This window comes from Hippopotamus amphibius, chromosome 12 (assembly GCF_030028045.1).
Source record: "Hippopotamus amphibius kiboko isolate mHipAmp2 chromosome 12, mHipAmp2.hap2, whole genome shotgun sequence".
Taxonomy (NCBI): Eukaryota; Metazoa; Chordata; class Mammalia; order Artiodactyla; family Hippopotamidae; genus Hippopotamus; species Hippopotamus amphibius.
In genome coordinates this window covers 37772108-37790815 of record NC_080197.1, presented here as the reverse complement: position 1 = coordinate 37790815, position 18708 = coordinate 37772108, and the positions used below count along the sequence as shown (strand labels likewise).

Here is an 18708-nt window from a genome sequence, read left to right as displayed (position 1 = left end):
TCATGGCTGGTAGGTGCTGTTCAGGAGGGTGAACTGGGTAAACCACGGCCATGAGTCCACAGTGAAAGTGCAGCTCACCTGAAAAAGTAATTCTAGGTAAGAAAGAAAATCACAACAATGAAACAATGAGAGTGCCTAGCAAGAAGGACTTAACAGGCACTCAGGGTGCATTAAAAACTAAAGAGGTTTCATCAGTACCATTTCTTCAGATTCCATATATATGTGTTAGCATACAGTATTTGTTTTTCTCTTTCTGGCTTCCTTCACTCTGTATGACAGACTCTAGGTCCATCCACCTCATGACATATACTTCAATTTCATTCCTTTTTATGGCTGAGTAATATTCCATTGTATACATGTGCCACATCTTCTTTATCCATTCATCTGTTGATGGGCATCTAGGTTGTTTCCATGTCCTGCCTATTGTAAATAGTGCTGCAGTGAACATTATGGTACATGTTTCTTTTTGGATTATGGTTTTCTCTGGGTATATGCCCAGTAGTGGGATTACTGGGTCATATGGTAGTTCTATTTTTAGTTTTTTAAGGAACCTCCAAACTGTTTTCCATAGTGGCTGTACCAGCTTACAATCCCACCAACAGTGCAGGAGAGTTCCCTTTTTTCCACACCCTCTCCAACATTTATTGTTTCTAGATTTTTTGCTGATGGCCACTTTGGTGTACCTCAGAGACGGGTACAAGAGTGTAAAGCAAATATATTCCAATAAAGAGTTAAAAAAAATAAAAAAAACTAAAGAGGAAAGAAAAGCAGAATCAAACAGTGGCTTGGGGCCGGACTCCAGAGCTCAAGTCTTAGCCATCAAGGCAGGGGCTCCAGAGAGGGGGCCTGGTGGGGCCATCACCTGCCCCTCAGGGTCCCCCCGCCCAGGACACATGATGCTGCCTGCAGGGTCTCTGCCCTGTGAGCTCTGGGGGAGCCAGCAGGCTGCCCAGCAGATGGCCCAGATGGCACCCACCCAGCCAGCAGCAGCTACAAACCCACCCCGAGGAGAGGCCGCCCCAAGGCTGGGGTCTGGGGGGACCCCAGCCCCACTGAGGGCATCTGCCTGATGGAGGCCCATCCCCAAGGTTTCAGTCCAATGGACCAGATGTCAGCTCACAGGGCGAGGACACAAGGACTGACAGACAGGACTCGTCCTTGCCGCCAAGGGGACCAAAGGGAGGAGTGGGGTGACCAGCAAACTAAACAGTCCTCCTGGTCCAGAGGAACTGAGGCAAAGGAAGGAGAGGCCCTTGGGGAGAACAGCGTCTGCCGGAACCTGAGGTCTCAGGAAGCTGGAGGCTGGCACCCAGGGAAGCTCCATCCAGGAGGGAAGGGCCCGTGGGGGTCTGTGGGGGTCTCTGGTGGGCCAGCCGGGCTGTGAGCACAGGGCCCAGCTTGCTGCTGTGCTGGGAGCATCTCCGTCCACGGGTAGACCTGGGACCTGGTGGGGAGGGGCCGGGACCTGTCGTTCTGCCCCACAGTCATCCCTAAAGACTTCCCTAGCCCGCTCCCCTCGGCATGCCATGAGATAAAGAAAATCTGTATATTGGTCTCTGCCCAGATTCCTGGCACAGAGCACCTGGATCCCTTGTAAATTTCTAAGTGATAAGAACACCAGGAGCATGTTTTGTTCTATTGAGGTGACTCTGGATGGGCCCCTGGATGGGGACTGGTCATCAGAAAGACTGATGATAACCAATGACGGGGCTGGAGAGAGTCATGTCTACGTGAGGAAGCCTCCCTAAAATCCCAATAGTGTGGCATTCAGAGCATCCATGTGCGTGAACACATTCACATATTGGACAGGGGAACGGTGTGATGCACCTAGATCCTCAAGTTCCTGTGTGCAGGACCCTCCCCCACTCGCCCTGTGTATCTCTGCATCGGGCTATTCATCTGTTTCCTTTCCCAAATTCTTTAACAAGATGGGAAACATAAGTATTTCCCTGGGTTCTATGAGCCCCTCTAGCAAATTAATCAAACCTGAAGAGAGGGAGACGGGAGCCTCTGGTTTGTGATCAAATTGGACAGAAGTTGTGGGCAACGTGGGGACCTACTCCCTGCCACTGGCATCTGAGTGGGTGGGGTGTCCCAGATAGTTGTTTGGTGGGGAAAAACCCCACACATTTGGTGACCAGGAGGATCAGGAGCGAGGTGTTCTGTGTGGGAAATAAGGAGACACGTGGGAGCTTCGGGTTTTCCTAACACACCCCCCTTGATATGATTTTTCCTTCTCAGATTTGTGATGCTTTGGGTTGATTTTACTCTCAACCCTTTTTCTCTTCCGGGCCTTCTTGCAAGGGGCAGTTGTCAATGTCTTCATCATGTTTTTTACAAATTGTGCGGCCCAGGTCCAGGTCCATTAAAAATATCATTGTCCAGTTCTGTGAAGGAGAAATCAGAAAAAAGAAAGGCAGAGAATTCAGTAGAAAAGTGGGGAAAAGACTACAATATGCATATGAACAGGACACACAAACCATGTGCAATTTCTCTGCAAGCACATAACAACAAAAAGATGTCCCTGAGTGCAGCTCCAGCAGTCTGGAATGGCAGCTCTCTGCTGTCACCATCCTCCTGACGGCTGGTCCCAGGAACCACGGCACCAGTACGTGGCAGTGGGGGAGAGGGGTGGTCACAGGAGGGAGGGCCCAGCACTGAGAGCACACACACAGCACACCTGACACGAGACCCAGCTCTCAGTCGCATCAGCCACACACACGGAGGGCATCGCTCGGCTGCTTAGGAGGGGGACAGGGATGCTCGTCCACTGAGCCGCCGTCAGAGCGGCCCTGTCCCTCAGGGGGCAGCATCCAGACCAGGATGGGAGCCTGGGGGCTGGACGCTCTGTCTCTCCTGGGGCAGCTGCGGCACCAAAGGGCTCACCTGGCAAACCTTCAACCAGGTGGATGTCTGTGAACCGGCTGCTGCTCTGTGTGTGCCTCAGCTTCTCTAAGAAGCTATCACAAGAGAGGATTTCATCCCCTACAGAGAGGTCGTGAAAACTCGGAAGAACTCAAACACAGAGAGGCCTGTAGCCAGAAACCTCCATGGGGAGGAGCACAGCTCTGACCTGGAATTGTCTAGAAAGCTGGCTTCCTTGGGGGCTCAGGAATGCCTGCAGCTGACACCACCAGCCACACCACACACACACACACACACACACACACACATACACCCCCGAGCCCCTTGCACCTTGGCCAGACCCTGGGCGAGGACAGGCTTGGGGTGGGGCATAGGGGGCTCAGCTGAGTCCACAGCGATGCTCGAGGGGCCTTCGGCCTCCCTGAGTCCAGGGCTGGGACACAGCCCAGTGAAAGGCCAGCTGGTCAGGAAGTGAGGGCCTATGAGGGAAGCCGGGGCCGTCTGAGCAGGGAGGGTGCCAGCCTCCAGCCCCTTCAGGAGTCTGAGCAGCAGGGGAGCCTCACACCAGAGCCCTGCTGCCCCGGGCTGGCTCGGGGCTGGCCATCCGGCAGTCTGGGCGCATAACTGCCATTCACCTTTCTCTGGGCTCGCCTGACCTCCAGCAGCTTGTAGGCGTGCTCTTCCTTGTTGCCACTGTTGAACCAAGCCAGGGCGAACTCCACAGACATTGAAAAATAATCGTGGTCCGTACTAATGTCCACGAATTCCTTTTGAATGGTCCAGACATGAATGTCCACGACAGAGAGCCCCAGAAGCAGAGCTGCCTTCAGGAACATGCTGTCTGGTATCAGCATAAAAGACAGGTGGTGGGGGCGAGGAGGGCGTTGCCAGTGAGGGTGGGGTCCTTCCTCCACAGATTACAGCCCACAGCCCACAGCCCACGCAGCCCTACCCCACGCAGCCACGCCACTGCTGGCCTCCTGCTTTGAAGGTGCCTCTGCCCAGCTCCTCCTCTGCATCCCGTCTCTGTCCCTCCTGCTGGAACCAGAGGCAGAGCAGGGGGTCACATCCCACCCCGTCACAGAGAACCTGGATACAGGGACACTCACACAGTAGGGTCTGTCCCCCTCATTTCCAGGGCTTCATCCTGGGAGGGTCCCACTCCTTCAGGGCCCTGACTGCCAGAGTCATGTGATTGCCTGGGAGCTCCAGGAAGCCAAGCCTGCCTACGACCTTGGCTGGAGCCAACACGACCAGCCAGGCCCAGGGGAGTAAGGGGTGTGCAGCCAGCAGTGGGGTGTCTAGGAGGAGCTGTCCTTATCACTGCCCTGATAGGAGTTACTAGCCATAGTTGATTTCCTAATCGTCTTTTCTTTTATCGATGTCCAGTCCACTACAGTCAGAGAACATTCTTTCTCTTCTTTGAAATTTATTGAGATTTGTTTTATGGCTAATATTACACAGCTGCTTCTTCTTCTTCTCCTTCTCCTTCTCCTTCTTCTCCTTCTTCTTGATGTGGACCATTTTTAAAGTCTTTGTTTTATTTGTTGCAATATTGCTTCTCTTTTGTGTTTTGGTTTTTTGGCCACAAGGTATGTGGGATCTTAACTCCCCAGCCAGGGACTGAACCTGCACTCCCCGCATTGGAAGGCAAAGTCTTAACCACTGGACTGCCAATGAAGTCCCCACAAGTTCTTGAAAAGACTGTATGTTCTGCATTTTTCAGGTGCAGAATTAAGTATTGACGTATCTCAGGTCACCCATGTGACCAAACCTTCCACATGTTGACTCTCTTTACTTTGTTTCGTTTTATTGAGTTTTATTTGGTTTGGGTTTGGGTTTTGGTCTGTTTTACTGTTCGTTACTGAGAAATGTGTTAAAATCTCTCACTGTGATTATGATTGTGGATTTTAGTCTTTTCTCATAATTCTTGCTGTATTCATTTGAGACTCTGTCATTAAGTGCTTGTACAAACAGAACTGTTAGGTCATTTTATCCTCATCAATGATACCTTTGCATCCAAGTGATGCTCTTGCTCTGGAGTCAGCTTTGTCTGACATCAGAGTAGCCATATCAGCAACGTTCTCATTAGCGTTTTCATTTAGTATCTTTATCCATCTTTTTACTTGCAGATGGTATCTTAATAATTAAGATGTGTCTTTGTAAACAGCGTGTAGGTTTTTAAATCAATCTAACATTCTTTTATTTGGAGAATTTATCCCATTTGTGATGACTCTTACTACTGATCATTATCAGTATATTCGGGTTCAAATCTACCATTTTACTGTGTGTTTTCTCTTCATCTCAGGTGTCTCTGTTCCTTCTTTTCTCCTTTCTTTCATTCTCTTGGATTATTCATGGTCTTTTCATTGTTCCATTTTTTCCTCTCAATGGCTATATTTGCCCTTATTTCTCTTCGCTCAGTGGTAACTCAAGGGGTTGTAATGAGCACCACTGACTTAATTGAATCTACTGTAGATTCAGTTTCAAGGATGGTGGGAACACTGTTGCTCTTAACCTCACTTCTGCCTTGTGTGTTATTGTTGTCATATTTGGAAGTCCGTAAGACAATATAATTGTTTCTTGCACAGTCACTATTTACTTGGACTTAGCAACATCCATACTCTTCTGTTGGACTTCACTCCCTCAACATAACTTTTCTTCCACAGAGCTCATTTCCCCTCCCACTAAAGAACTCCCTTAAGGATTTTGGGGGAGGGGGGGTGGCTATTGTTTTAGCTTATGGAAAAAGCTGTCTTCTCACTAAACAATTCTATTTCCATGGAAGCCCCTTGTTCTAGGGGTTCAGCCAAGTCTCCTTCCTCTCTCCTCCCATTATTTTGAGTATATGAATTTTAAGACCATAAGTTTTCCTCTAAGCCCTGCTTTGGCTGCATCTCAAAAGATTTGCTATGTCATATGCTCACTATCCTTCAATTCAAAGTATTTTCTTATTTCCTATATGATTTCTTCTTTAATCCCTGGATTATTTAGAATTCTACTGCTACATTTATGGGCAGCTAGAGGTTTTCACATTAAGTTTTTTTTGAAGTTGTCTACTGTGAACAGAGAACATACTACGAACCATGTCAATCTTTCAAAATTTTTGAGATTTCTTTCCTTTGTGGTTGTCTGAAAGGTTTTTACTTTGCATTCAATTTTGAAGAATATTTTTGCTGGCTATAGAATTCTAGGTTGTTACCTATTTGATTTCAGTTCTTTGAAAATTCAAAGTGGGGCTTCTGAGAATGATCTATTTCCAGTTGAAATCCTTTTGTTCATAGGATGCAGCCCTTCATGATCTCAACTGAAATCCTGGGATATTTACCACAACCCTTCTCCTTGGCAGGTTCTGAACCCCAAGTTTTGTTCCTCCAGTTAAAGCAAAGAAGATGCCTTTTCTCCAGTGGCATTTCTCCCCAGCATCTGGCAAAATTCCATTGTGAACATCATAGGGAAACTTGCTGAAAGAGAACATGGTGGATAGAAAAGACAGAGTTGCTGGCTAAGGCTGTTCAAAAACCCGAGGAGCAGACCAAGGCCAGCAGGCCTCTGCTTTCCTGCCTCATCCTATACCTCGGACCTTGTCCCTGGGATGATTGACCTGTGACTAAATATGCGACTACAGGACATGCCTAGTCCTTAACCCTCAGCGGGTCTGATTGTAACTATTTCAGAAGTTGGGAGGAAACAGGACAGCTGGCCAACAACCTGCTGGAAGAACAGAGCTGCTGTTTCTCGGGGCAGCAGGGCTGGTAGGGGGCCTTGGGCAATGTCGGGGGGTGCAGGATGAGAGGGTGCACTCACTGAGGCCAGTGGGCACAGACAGGAGAGATGCACAGACCACCCTCTGCCCTGAGAGAGCACAGGCCATGGTGCCAGGCTACTGTGCACATTAGGGAAACACAAATTTAGGGAAACTCTACAAAATAATGACCCTTCAAAAACATCAAGGGGACTTCCTTGGTGGCGCAGTGGTTAAGAATCCGCCTGCCAATGCAGGGGACACAGGTTCGATCCCTGGTCCGGGAAGATCTCATGTGCTGCGGAGCGACGAGGCCCTCAAGCCACAACTACTGAGCCCACATGCCTAGAGCCCGTGCTCTGCAACAAGAGAGGTCACCGCAATGAGAAGACCATGCACCATAACAAAGAGAAGCTCCCGCTTGCCACAACTAGAGAAAGCCTGCGTGCAGAAATGAAGACCCAACGCAGCGAAAAAAATAAATAAATACAAATTAAAAAATTAAACAAACAGAACCCCCCCCCAAAAAAATCGCCAGCATCCAGGTCATGCAGTCAATGAAAGACTGACCGTTCCAGATGGAAGACGATCAGTACATCTTTTTCTACAGGAACTTTTGACAGGAAAGGTGCTTCCATGTCCTGGTGCTCAGTCACTGGCTGAGGTGGGGGGTATGTATGTCCCCTGATACCAGATGGGTCTGAGGACCAGCAGGGGGATCCCCTGGCTGCACTGTGGTTGGAGAGGAGGACCCACCTGTGTATGGGCCTCACTCACTAACACGCTGGGGGTGATGGGCATCACATTGGCAGCTTCCTCTCCGACATCTCAGGGGAAACACTTCCTCGCATTATAATTACAGCATTTCCCTAAGTTTGAGATTCTTTTAAAATGAAACCTATTTTTCAAAACACAGCAGGACTGGGGCCTATCAGTCCCTTCGGTGCGCGGAGATGGATCAGAAGGGGGAGATGCGCCCAGCAGGATGGGGTTGTCCCTGCCCTGGGAGACCCCAGCTGCATCAGGGGTGTGCCTGGGTCATCCTGGGACCACCATCCCTGATCCAGCAATGGGAACGTACCTTGCTGCTCCTGACACAGAATCACATGTTGTTGTGGCTGGAGGTGCCTTAAGTACAGACCAGTGCTACCTCCACGGAAAGGGGAGCAGAGCTCCGTGAGGGCATTTCTGGCCGGAGTCCCCAGGCCATCAGAGGTGCCCCTGAGCAGAGCTTCAGGCCAGCCTTCTTCAAGCAGGTGGAAGCCCCACAGTGCTGGTGGCGCTCAGGGCTCACGGTGAGAGTGGGAGAGGGAAGCCAGTCCAGGGATGCTGGTGAGCAGGTGACACTGGCGACAGAGGCTCCTGGGACACAATGTGGAGCATGTGCCTCTAGGGGGCCCACCTGAGGGGGGTACTGAGTCCCCAGCTCCTGTCTGTCGTGTATAGAGGCTACTTTCACCGCCTGCTGCTTTGGCCAGTCCCACTGGTGGCAACGTGTGCCCTGGGGCCAGAGAAACCTCAGGCAAAGCACAGGCACATGTTAGGAGGCCCGGGGAGCACCTGGTTCTGCTGGAAGGCACGGCGAGTCGCTCTCGCTCTGCTGCTCTGTCCCCCACGGGCAGGCCCTGTCCCTCGCCTGGCACTGCTCTGTCCTCCGGGGGCTGGCCCTGTCCCTTGTCTGGCAATGTCCTGGGGCAGGATGGCTGCACAGGCCCAGCCTCTGGCCCTTGCTCCTCTCCCTGTGGGGGGAGAATGGGGGCTTCTTGGAAGTGTTCAGGGGAGGGCAGGCACACACCTCCCGATGCCCCATCACAGCCTGGGGGTGGGGCAGGCGTGCCCGTCCCCATGTATGTAGCCGGGGCTGAGCTGACAGGTCCGGGAGAAGCCCTCCAGGAGTAGGATGGGGAGCTCGCAAGCCCAGGGACGGGGGACAAGTTCTGTCTTTTTTCCCCTTAGTCCTCTCCCACCCCAGCCCCCGTGAGGTCCGTGGTGGTAGCACTGACAGCAGAGCAGGGACGGCAGACACTTCAGACACATAAATATTGAGTGGGGGGAGCCTCTGTCCCTGATCAGAGCAGCCGTGGTTCTGAGACGGGGGGACAAACCTATATTGCTTTTTCCTGTCTCTGTTCTCCTGCTCTGTGGCCCCAGAATTGGGTGTAGATGTGGGCCTGCAAAGTTGAGCAAGGTGGGGAAGTTCCAGGGAACCAGAAAGGACCAGAGGGATGGTGGGAGCTCAGGAAAGTGAACCTGAACAGCACGAGTGCGGGTCTTACCCTAATGGCACCCGGAAGACGTGAACTGAAGGAAGAGACAGGCCACCACCCAGCTAGCCCAGCCGCTGGAAGACACACATGTGCAGACCCAAACAGCCCTGCAGAGGGCTGACACAGAGCTGACCTGACGCTGAAACCACAACCCACAGAAGGCTGATCAGAATTTGCACCCTGGACGCAGCTGGGTGAACCACCAGCTGAAACAAAAATACCAACATTCCCCAAAGAACATAAATAAGATACAGAGCCTCATAACACAATTTTCAAAATGCCAGGGATACAACCCAAGATTACTCAACATGTGAAGAATCAAGAAAATTTCAGCTTTTCTGGGAAAAAAACAATCAATAGATGCCGATGCTGAGATAACTCGGTTGTTGGAAATATCTGACAAAGACTTTAAAGCAGCTATTATCTAGAGGCTCCATGCAGGGTAAGCACCCTTCAAAGACTGGAAAGATAGGAACTATTAGTAAGAAATAGACAATACCCACAAAAACCAAATGGGAATTTTACTGATAACCTGGAAAAATACAAAAACCAAGATAAAAATCTCATTGGATGAACTCAAGAGCAGACTGAAGATGTCAGAGAAAAGGACCTGTGAACTTGAAGATAGATCAATAGAAATTATCCATTGTGAACACTAAAGAGGAAGAAAACATTAAAAAGCATGAGTAGAGCTTCAGCAGCCTATTGGACAATATCAAAAAGTCTTTCATGTCATTGGACTCCCAGAGGGAGAGGAGAAAGTGTTGTGGCAAAGAAGGAGAAGGAGAAGAAGGTGAAGAAGCAGGAGAAGCAGAAGCAGGAGAAGCAGGAGAAGAAGCAGAAGCAGAAGAAGAAAAAGAAGAAGAAGGGGGGAAGGGGAGGAGGAGGAGAGAGAATGGCTGAGACTTTCCCAAATTTATCAAAGACACAGATTTAAGAAGCTCAGTGAACCCCAAAACAAATAAGTTTCAAGAAATTCACATCAGGGAACATCATAATCAAACTGCTGAAAATGAAAGACAAAGGAAAAAACCTGAGAGCCATTAGAGAAAAGACATAATTTACAGAATAATAAAGATTTGAATGACTGCAGATTTCTCACCAGCAACACAGAGGCTAGAAGGAAGTAGAACAGGATTTTGAATTGTGAAAGATAAGAATGGCCAAACTGAAATTCCATATTCAGGGAAAATATATTTTAGGAATCATAGTGACATAAAGATGTTATCAGATGAGGAAAGATTAAGGTATTTCATTGCCAACAGACCGGCTATAAAAGAAGGACTAAGGGGAACTTTACTGGTGGTGCTAGTGGTTAAGAATCTGCCTGCCAATGCAGGGGACATGGGTTCCATCCCTGGTCCGGGAAGATCCCACATGCCGCGGAGCAACTAAGCCCGTGTGCCACAACTACTGAGCACTTGTGCCAAAACTACTATAGCCCGGGCGACTAGAGCCCGTGCTCTGCAACCAGAGAAGCCACTGCAATGATAAGCCCTCACACCACAACAAAGAGTAGCCCCCACTCTTGGCAACTAGAGAAAGCCTGCGCAGAGCAACAACACCCAACACAGCCAAAACATACATACATACATACATAGATACATACATAAATACATATTTAAAAATAAATAAATAAAATAAAAGAAGGGCTAAGGGAATTCTTCAACAGAGAGAAATTTTCTTGGTTCTTTACAGGCTGAGTAATCTTGGATTGTATCCTGGGCACTTGAAAATTGTATTATGAGACTATCCTATTTACGTCCCATGGCGAATGTTGATATTTTTGTTTGGGAGGATGAAGGAGGGGTCTCCAGGCTGAGAAATGCAGGGGCGTCTGGAAGGAGTGCAGCCCTGCCCACACCGTGATTTTAGGACCTCCGCCCTCCAGAGCTGTGAGGTGGTAAATGTGTGTCGTCTTAAGCCACTGTTGATGGTCACTTGTCACCACAGCCACAGGAAACTAACCAGCTGCCAAGAGAGGAGAGGTCACTGCCGTGGAGGCTGGGGGAGAAGCAGCAAGGGACCCGCGCAGCAGTCAGCTCCCCGCAGAATCCCGCCAGGGTGGCAGCCCTGCAGCCAGAGCTTCCCAGTCTCTCCCCTTCCTCTCCTCGTCCAGACCAGGAAGGTCTAGGACCTGCAGGTGGGGAGACGGGAGGCAGGGCAGACAGAGGGCAGGGGAGAAAGATAGAAAAGCTGTCTCTCCCTCCCCCAGGCAGGACTCTGGGATAGAGGAGGGCAGCTCCAAGTGCCTTGCAGGCTCTGGGCATCTGAAGGCCCTGGCCCCTTCGTGCTGGACCGAGGCTGCTTGTGTGGTCCGTGTGCCACAGAGGGTCACAGCGATGGATAGTGCAGCCGGCCCATCCACAGGGACAGCAGGATGTGAACACAGAGCCACGTTGTGACCATGCCCGCAAGCGTCCCATACGGGACACACCCTCTGTTTTCTGGGGAGCATCAGCTTCTCCGAGGAGGCCCAGGTACCTCCCACAGTTGAGAAATATTAGCAGGAGGAAGACGCCAAGGCTTGGGTTTGTGGGGCAGCTTGCATCCCGGGCAGCCCAGGGAGTAGGGAGGGGACGACCAGAGGAAAGTCCGAGGAGGATCACGGGGACAGGAGGACGCAGTGTTCAGGGCTCCGTCTCACTCCACTGCCCTGGGAGCCAGCTCCCCCGCATCCCCGTTGCTTCCTGCCGCTCCAGGCCTCCCACCGCCCGGCTGGGCTGAGCTCTGTGAACTGAAACCCCCAGCCTGGCTCCCACCCAGAGATGCTCGGGCAGCAGGAGGGTCTGTGCTGCTGAGAGAGCAGCACCCCCACCCCAGCAAAGAGAGGGGAGGTTCAGTGGGTGTGTGCATGTGAGACGCAGAGGCCTGCGAGGAGGACGCGAGTCTGCCCTGCTGTCCCGGCAGGCTCGGCTGCACATCACCAGGAAGGAGGACACGCGTGGGTGTCCCCTGGCCGCCTTAAATCCGGCTGGGCAGAGTGGCCCTGGCAGGACAAGCCACAATGGCCAGACCCCGGCAGGGCCCCCGGCTGCTGCTGGCCATTGTGGGGGCCCTGGTGGCCCTCACCTACCAAACAAGGAAGAAAACCTTCATACGTGTCCAAGAGGTGCCCGTGTCAGATCCTACCGTGGAGAACACCCTGGACTTTGTGACCGAGGACTTCAACAAGAAGAGCAAAGACACCTACAACTTCCGGATCGTGCGTGTCCTCAAGGTCCTGGAGAGGGTCAGTGTCCCCCTCCCCCTACACAACCCCCCCCCTTCCCCGCCGGGCTTGGGGCAACCACACACGTGAACTCAGCCTTGTTTAGTCTAAAGTGGGTGTTTTAAGAGAAGCAGAAATCCCCTGGAGAGGATGAAGTGGAGCCGCTTAACCGATACCCAGGACCAGGGCTCCACATCCTGGCCCGAGGAACCAAGTCACCTGAGGCCCCCGGGTGAGGGGTCTCCTGGGCGACAGGGGCACCACACGCGGGCATGTCAGGGGGCTGTTTCCACATGGGGCGGCAGGGCCAGGATCCACAGCTGAGACGGGCTGGCCCTCAGAGCCTAGGCTGCTGCTCTCTGCCCTTTACAAACCATTAGCATCATGTGGGTCACTCAAGGGTGACTTTGCCCACAGAGTGGCTTCTGGGGAATTCTGCTCAAATGGCAGACAGGGAGGTGAGGGGGAGCCCTCGGGTCTGTGCAGGGTGGGCCCTTGACCTGGGGTGCCACTCAAGGAGTTCCCACCCCTAGAAGCTGCAGAGAAGGGAGAAGAGGTCCTTTATCCCCTGTCCTTGCCTCCCACAGCTGACCGACCACATGGAGTATCACGTAACCCTGGAGATGCAGCGGACGGTCTGCCTCAGGATGGAGGCAAACAACTGCTCCTTCCAGGAAGGGGAGCTCTACAAGGTACTGGGCACGTCACCCAGGAAGAGCTCACTGCTCCGTGCTCTGCTCCTTTGTCACTGGAAGAATGATGGGGAGGTTGGGGGGTGCAGAGGGAAAAGCAGAGGTGGCTGAGCTGCAGGGTTGGGGGGTGGGGGTGCCCTCTGGGCCCAAGGGAGGTAGCTGATTATAATAATACTCTAGCAGCCCAGGGGACCTCGCTGGTGCACCCACTGAATATCTGAATGTGAACACACAATCACTGGGCTACAAACTCTATTGCTCTCACCCAGCCGTGTTTAGGCAAAAAGGAGGAGGAGATGGGAAAACGGGCTCAGAAATAGTTCAGCCAGTGGTGGGGTGGGTCAGGGAGGGGACAAGCCTGTAGGCACGTGACCCAATGAGGAACCACCTCCCCAGCAGGGGCGTGGCCCCCACCCAGTGCTGTCACATCGGGGAGGGTGTCTGGGCCATCATCAGTGCAGGTGGTGGACCATCACACACACCCACACACGTACCTCGGGAGGGACCATGTGCTCAGGGGCCTTGAAGATCTCAGGTCCTACAGCCCCTGCAAATAGCTGCTGTTTACCCACAGGAACTAACATGAGGGTGATCACATGACCCACCTTGCCTGGAACAGTCCTGATTCGTGCCCAGGGTCTCAACGTCATTGTTAATAGCAAGCCCATCTGCTTACAACGTATCCTGGTTTTGTTCATAGATTCCGTGGCCACCCTAGTGCTAATGGCCTGGGTGTTCTCAACACAAACACATGTCCATCCCTGGGCTCCCCCCTCCATGGAGAAGTCTTCAAAACCTAGCATGTTAGACTTTTTTTGGTTCTTCCCTGAAGAAGATCATGAAATCTATGAAAAGAATAATTGATGATAACAGTAAAGCAAACTTAGAGAGTCTCATCACTGTGAGATATTAAATTGTGGAGTCAGTACTCTGAATTCTACTTTAGGAGAAATGTTAATACTTATCCTCCCACCTTACCCCTGCCCTGGGCTTTCCAATGAAGAGCAGGAGAGCAAAATCACACTATAAAATGATAATACTGTGCAAACCATGTTGATTGATCTTTCATCGTGAGAGAAGAGGGAGGTGGAAAAGAAAGGGGTCTTGGGAGAGAACAGGGAGGGGGAGGAGAGGATGTGATGACGGGTGGACGGAAGAGAGGGAAGGAAGGAAGGAAAGAAGGAAGGAAGGAAGGATGGGAGGAGGGAAGGAGAGGTGATGGATTGGGTGGGAGGAAGGTGAAAGAAAGCAGGAGGGATGAGGTGGGAGAGTGGGAGGAGGGAGAGAGGGAGGGAGCCAAGTGAGGGTAAGTGTGATGTGAATAGCACAGGTGTAGAAAAGAAGAGGAAGAGTCAGTCGTTCCCACGGTGATGCGGGCGGGGGCGGGGGGGGCGCTTGACTTCCAGTCTCCAATTTTAACCATGAGCAGAAGGACATTTTGTGGGGTGGTTTCAGCAGTGACATTATCACATCATTGAAACCAAAATACAGGTGGACCCACATGTGTACTGGAGGCAGGTGAGGCAGGGTCATTTTCCCCATCCACATGTCTTACACCTTCTTCTTTCCCCTTCAAAATTTTCACCCTGCATGTTGATCTGTTTTTACATTTTGTTTTGTTGTGTTTTTCAGAAAATCGATTGCTTCTTCTCAGTATTTGTTATTCCCTGGTTTGAAAAGTATAAAATTCTGACCAAAAACTGCACGGATGGCTAGGTGTCCCAGAGTGCAGCCTGCATGCAATCACTGTGTGTGAAACTGGAGCTCTCAATATAGAAAATAAATGTTGGTCAGCCTATGCTCTTAATGCTCCGAGTGTTTATGATTCCACTCTTTTTTCCCCCAAAATTCTTCAGCTCATAATAATATGATCTGAAGGTCTTCCAGGCTAGGGCAGTTTGGGGATCCAAATGAGGTGACACGTATAATTATTGGCCTTATAGTCGATACCTGCAGGATAGCAGACCTTCAACATCATCCTCATATCAAGTAGGATTCTTTAGATTTTAAAATAAGGAGATGAGAAAAGGGAGAAGGAGAACGAGGGAAGATGCTCTACTTAACTGAACAGCTAAGAGATATTGGCAAGAATGCCTGTGATGACATCTCTGAGGGGCCCGATGAATCTTCCTTGCCTAAAGTGGGAAACAAGGGGAGACAAGGAGAAATAATGCAAGTAGTTGAAAAGAGGAGGGCCTCTGTTGCTGGTAAGAGCTAGGTTGGGAGACATGATACCAAACTCCAGAATTAGACCCACACCCCCAGCATCAGTAACATTGGCCCAGAGAAGGTCTCTTCCCAGAGGGATTCCTTTCCCAGAATTGGCAAGGAAAACGTGGGCACCTGTAGGAGGAGGAGGACGTGGATAGAACGCCCCGTTTATTCTTCCCAAACAGACCCATCTGATGAATTCCTCCAGGAGGGGAATGACCAAGGGCAGAGAGAAAGCAGGAATGCCGCGTTCAAGGGGCGGCCTTTACACAGAGGTCACGTGAGCAATGAGGAGAAAGCATCCCCTGCCCATCAGCTTGATTCAGGGGTTCAAATAATGTCATCAGGCTCCGCTCTCCACTTGACTTCCTCCATGTGGTCTGAAGTGCCAGCAGTTCACTGGGTCACCTCTGTCCTCGTTCATATCCAGTACAGAAAGGACGAGCCCATCCCCAAGAGTGCGGGCAAAAGCCTTGGGGTTTAATATCGCAGGGGAATTCTAGGGACTCTGTGGCCAACACACAGGCACACACAGCATCTGTTGACTATCAGAGAGAGGGAGTTGGTGCCTTTATCTCCAGTTACAGGCTGCAGGGCAGCTCCTGAGGGGCATTAATTCCCTGGAACCTCAAGGGCACAGCAAGCAGCCAGAGGTGACGGGGCACAGGTGTTGGCATCTGGAGCTGCTGTGCTCAGAAGGATGAGACGTGAGAGGACACAGGCAGAACACCAATGGGACACTTGGCACAGGTGAATTGTGAGCTAACAGCGGCCACCCGTGTCCCCACTAGCTGGAGAAGGCTGGAGTTTTGAAAGAACAATGTCTTTGAACTTCCACTCTCCCTTTGAAAGTTCTGGAATCCTCAGGACCCTGCTTCATGTGGGGCCCAGATGAGAGTCCCCTCCCCCAACTGTCTGGGAAAATGCTAACCTACAACTTCCTCATCTTTAAACGAGAATGACAGTACCTATTTCTTGGAATAGTTGCAAAGATTAATGATGATAATGCATGCAAGTTGCTTGACACAATGCCTAACACAAAGCAAATATTCACACAAACAGTGATTTGTAAGAATACAGGCAGTAACAGCACGATTTAATGTTAATCAGCCATGCAACTCTCTTCTGGCACTTTGGTTACTTTGTCTGGAGGTGGGCAGGAGCGGGGAGAATAAAGGAAAGGTAAGACATTTGTGCTCGTTGATCCTGGATTTCTCAGCCCAGTGGGTTTTGGAAATTTTTATTTTGAAATAATTGTCGATTCACGGGAAGTTACAAAGCGTACAGCGCGGTCTCTGGTCCCCTTCATCTAGTTTCCCCTCATGGTTACATCTTTCGTAACTACATAAAAATATCTCAAGCAGGAAATTGACACCATGCAGTGTGTATGTGTGTCATTTTGTCATATGCGTAGATTTGTGTGGCCACCACCATGAAGACATTCCGCACTAATCCCTCTGTAGTCACACCTTTCCTTCACCATCTCAAACTCCCAGTAACGAGTAACTTCTCCATCTTTATTATTGTGGCAATTCAAACATGCGTAAATGGAGTCAGACAGTGTGTGCCCTTTGGAGACTGGTCACAATGCCCTTGGGATCCATCCAAGGTGTTTCATGCCTCAGTAGTGTGTGCCTTTTAACTGCTGAGTGGTACTCCATGACACGCTCAGCACCACGGTTAACTATTCACCTATTGTAGGTGTGTCAGTTGTTTTCAAGTTTTGGGCTATTACAAAAGAAGCATCTGTGTAAGAGCACGTAAGGTTTATGTGTGGACCTAAGTTTTCGTTTCTCCAGTGCCCAGGAATGCAATTGTTGTGTTGTATGCTAAAGTATATTTTAGGATATTTTTTTAAAAGAAACTGCTGAACTTTTCCAGGGTGGATGTATCATAATGTTCCTCTCTATCCCTGGTGATGGTCTTTGCCCGAGGTCACCTTCATCTGATATTAATGCAGGGTCTCCTATTTTCAATGAATGTTTGCATAATGTAACCTTTTTCACCTTTTTACTTTCAACTTACCTATTGTTATATTTAAAGTAAGTTTCTCGTAGACAGCCTACAGTTGGGTCACTTTTTTAATTCACTCTGTATCAATCTCTGTCTTTTAATTGGCTTGTTTAGACAATTTACATGTGGTTTGTATGTGCCATGCATGTAATTATTAATATGTCAGGGCTTACGTCTATTTTACTGTGAGGGTGAGTCAAAAATTATCTGCCCTCTGGCTGTTGAATTTATAGAAGTTTTAATATAACCAGAGTTATATTAAATATAAATGTAGATAATTTTTGACTCACCCTCGTATTTGTTCTATCTTCTCTGTCCTTTTTATTTCTGTTTTCTTTATTCTTCTTGTGAGTTTCTTGTACATTTTTTTTGAGAATTCCACTTGTACGTATCTATATGGTTTTCGAGTGTGCCTCTGCATATCATTTTTAGTGGTTGCTCTAGATGTTACATTATGGGTATATAATTTGGTCCACAGGTGTCAATATTCTACCAGTTTGAGGGAACGTGTACCTCCCTTTACATTCCATTTCTAGAAGTTCAGCGAACAGGCCAGCCTCGGCTGGGGTGTTAGGATCTGGACGGAGGTTCCTTTGGAGGCGCCTGGCCTGTGATGTGGGGGTAAGCTGCCATTTCACAGGGCTGTCAGCTATGCTAGTGAGGGCAGCAGGCAGCGCCAGGACCCTGGGAAGCCCCCCGGAGATGTCAGATTTGCAAAACCAGATGCTTCCAGATGCCCCCTTTGTGGCACAAGAATTTCACCACCTTTAACCCTTTACCTCCACCCTCCCCTCTGTCTCAGGCCCCTCTGCCAAATGTGGGTTTCTGGCTTGTGTGTTTACTCTTCCCCTTTGGAAACCCTCTCTCTTGAGTTGCCATTATGCCTATGCTGGCAGGACCGCTCCCTGGGAGGAGACCAGCTGGTCCGGGGGCAGCTCTCCTCCCACAGCTGCTCCCTGTGTGTGGTCCAGGGCGCATCTTCTCTGCTCGCCTGTGAGTCACATGACGGAAGATACTGTGGGTCTCACTCCACCAGCAGTGAGCCTGTGAGTGGCTTGAGAATGCTCTGTCCAGAGAACATCCCACGGCCAGCCCAAGACACGGGGTCCTTGAAAAGGCCTGCTTGCAAAGTCGGCCTTGGCTGGAGCCTGGGAACTTGGATGGTAAACCGTTCCCAGTGCTGATACAAAACTTTCCCTAAATGATAAGAGGGCCTCACTAGGTCTACAGTGTTTATACAAACAATGGAATTTATGCTGAGCACCTGCCGTCTTTCTGGGAATCTGAAATTTCAGTACATGCTGGGCAGAGGCTGCCTATGTGAGCAGCTCCAGTGAAATCCCAGGGCACGGAGTCCCCAGGGAGCTTCCCTGGCACACATTTCATTTAATTCCTGGAGGAATGAGGCACGTCCTGTGTGGCTGCCCCAGAGGGGACCCTGGAACCAGTGCCTGGTTTCAGGGACTTCTCCCCACAAGCCTCTTCCCTTTGCTGGTTTTGTCCTGTGTCCTTCGCTGTAAAAATCACAGCCCTGAGTATGACTGGATGCCTGCCAGGTCCTGGGAGTCCTCCTAGTGAATTCCTGAGCCCGGGGGTGGGCGTGGGGACCCCGACACACTCACAAAGACGGGTGTCTGTCACAGAGTTGTGCGTGCATGTGTGGGGCAGAAACCGGGCTCTCCAAGCTCAGGCCAGAGTCAGGAT

At 50.4% G+C, this 18708-nt stretch overlaps 2 protein-coding genes across 2 annotated transcripts; one reads left to right on the top strand and one right to left on the bottom strand.

The window, feature by feature from the left end:
• On the bottom strand, positions 1 to 3701 carry LOC130832502 (probable cystatin-16). The gene is made up of 3 exons (XM_057700817.1): positions 3501 to 3701; positions 2276 to 2387; positions 1 to 92 (listed from the first exon to the last, which is right to left on the bottom strand). The coding sequence occupies exons 1-3, from the start codon at positions 3699 to 3701 to the stop codon at positions 1 to 3; spliced, it is 405 nt and encodes a 134-aa protein (XP_057556800.1).
• An 8183-nt stretch (positions 3702 to 11884) lies between these two features.
• Positions 11885 to 14496, top strand: CST11 (cystatin 11). The gene is made up of 3 exons (XM_057704265.1): positions 11885 to 12109; positions 12676 to 12780; positions 14413 to 14496. Exons 1-3 carry the CDS (start codon positions 11885 to 11887, stop codon positions 14494 to 14496), a joined length of 414 nt encoding a protein of 137 aa, XP_057560248.1.
• The last annotated feature ends 4212 nt before the right edge of the window (positions 14497 to 18708 follow it).

What these genes read in the sequence shown, in the direction of transcription:
- LOC130832502 (XM_057700817.1), bottom strand. Translation starts at nt 3,701, where the DNA reads ATGTTCCTGAAGGCAGCTCTGCTTCTGGGGCTCTCTGTCGTGGACATT. An exon ending in TCAGGCGAGCCCAGAGAAAG is followed by an intron (nt 2,388 to 3,500) that starts GTGAATGGCAGT and finishes TCTCCTTCACAG; the next exon opens with AACTGGACAATGATATTTTT. An exon ending in AGGCCCGGAAGAGAAAAAGG is followed by an intron (nt 93 to 2,275) that starts GTTGAGAGTAAA and finishes TTTCTTACCTAG; the next exon opens with AATTACTTTTTCAGGTGAGC.
- CST11 (XM_057704265.1), top strand. Translation starts at nt 11,885, where the DNA reads ATGGCCAGACCCCGGCAGGGCCCCCGGCTGCTGCTGGCCATTGTGGGG. An exon ending in TCCTCAAGGTCCTGGAGAGG is followed by an intron (nt 12,110 to 12,675) that starts GTCAGTGTCCCC and finishes TGCCTCCCACAG; the next exon opens with CTGACCGACCACATGGAGTA. An exon ending in AGGAAGGGGAGCTCTACAAG is followed by an intron (nt 12,781 to 14,412) that starts GTACTGGGCACG and finishes TGTGTTTTTCAG; the next exon opens with AAAATCGATTGCTTCTTCTC.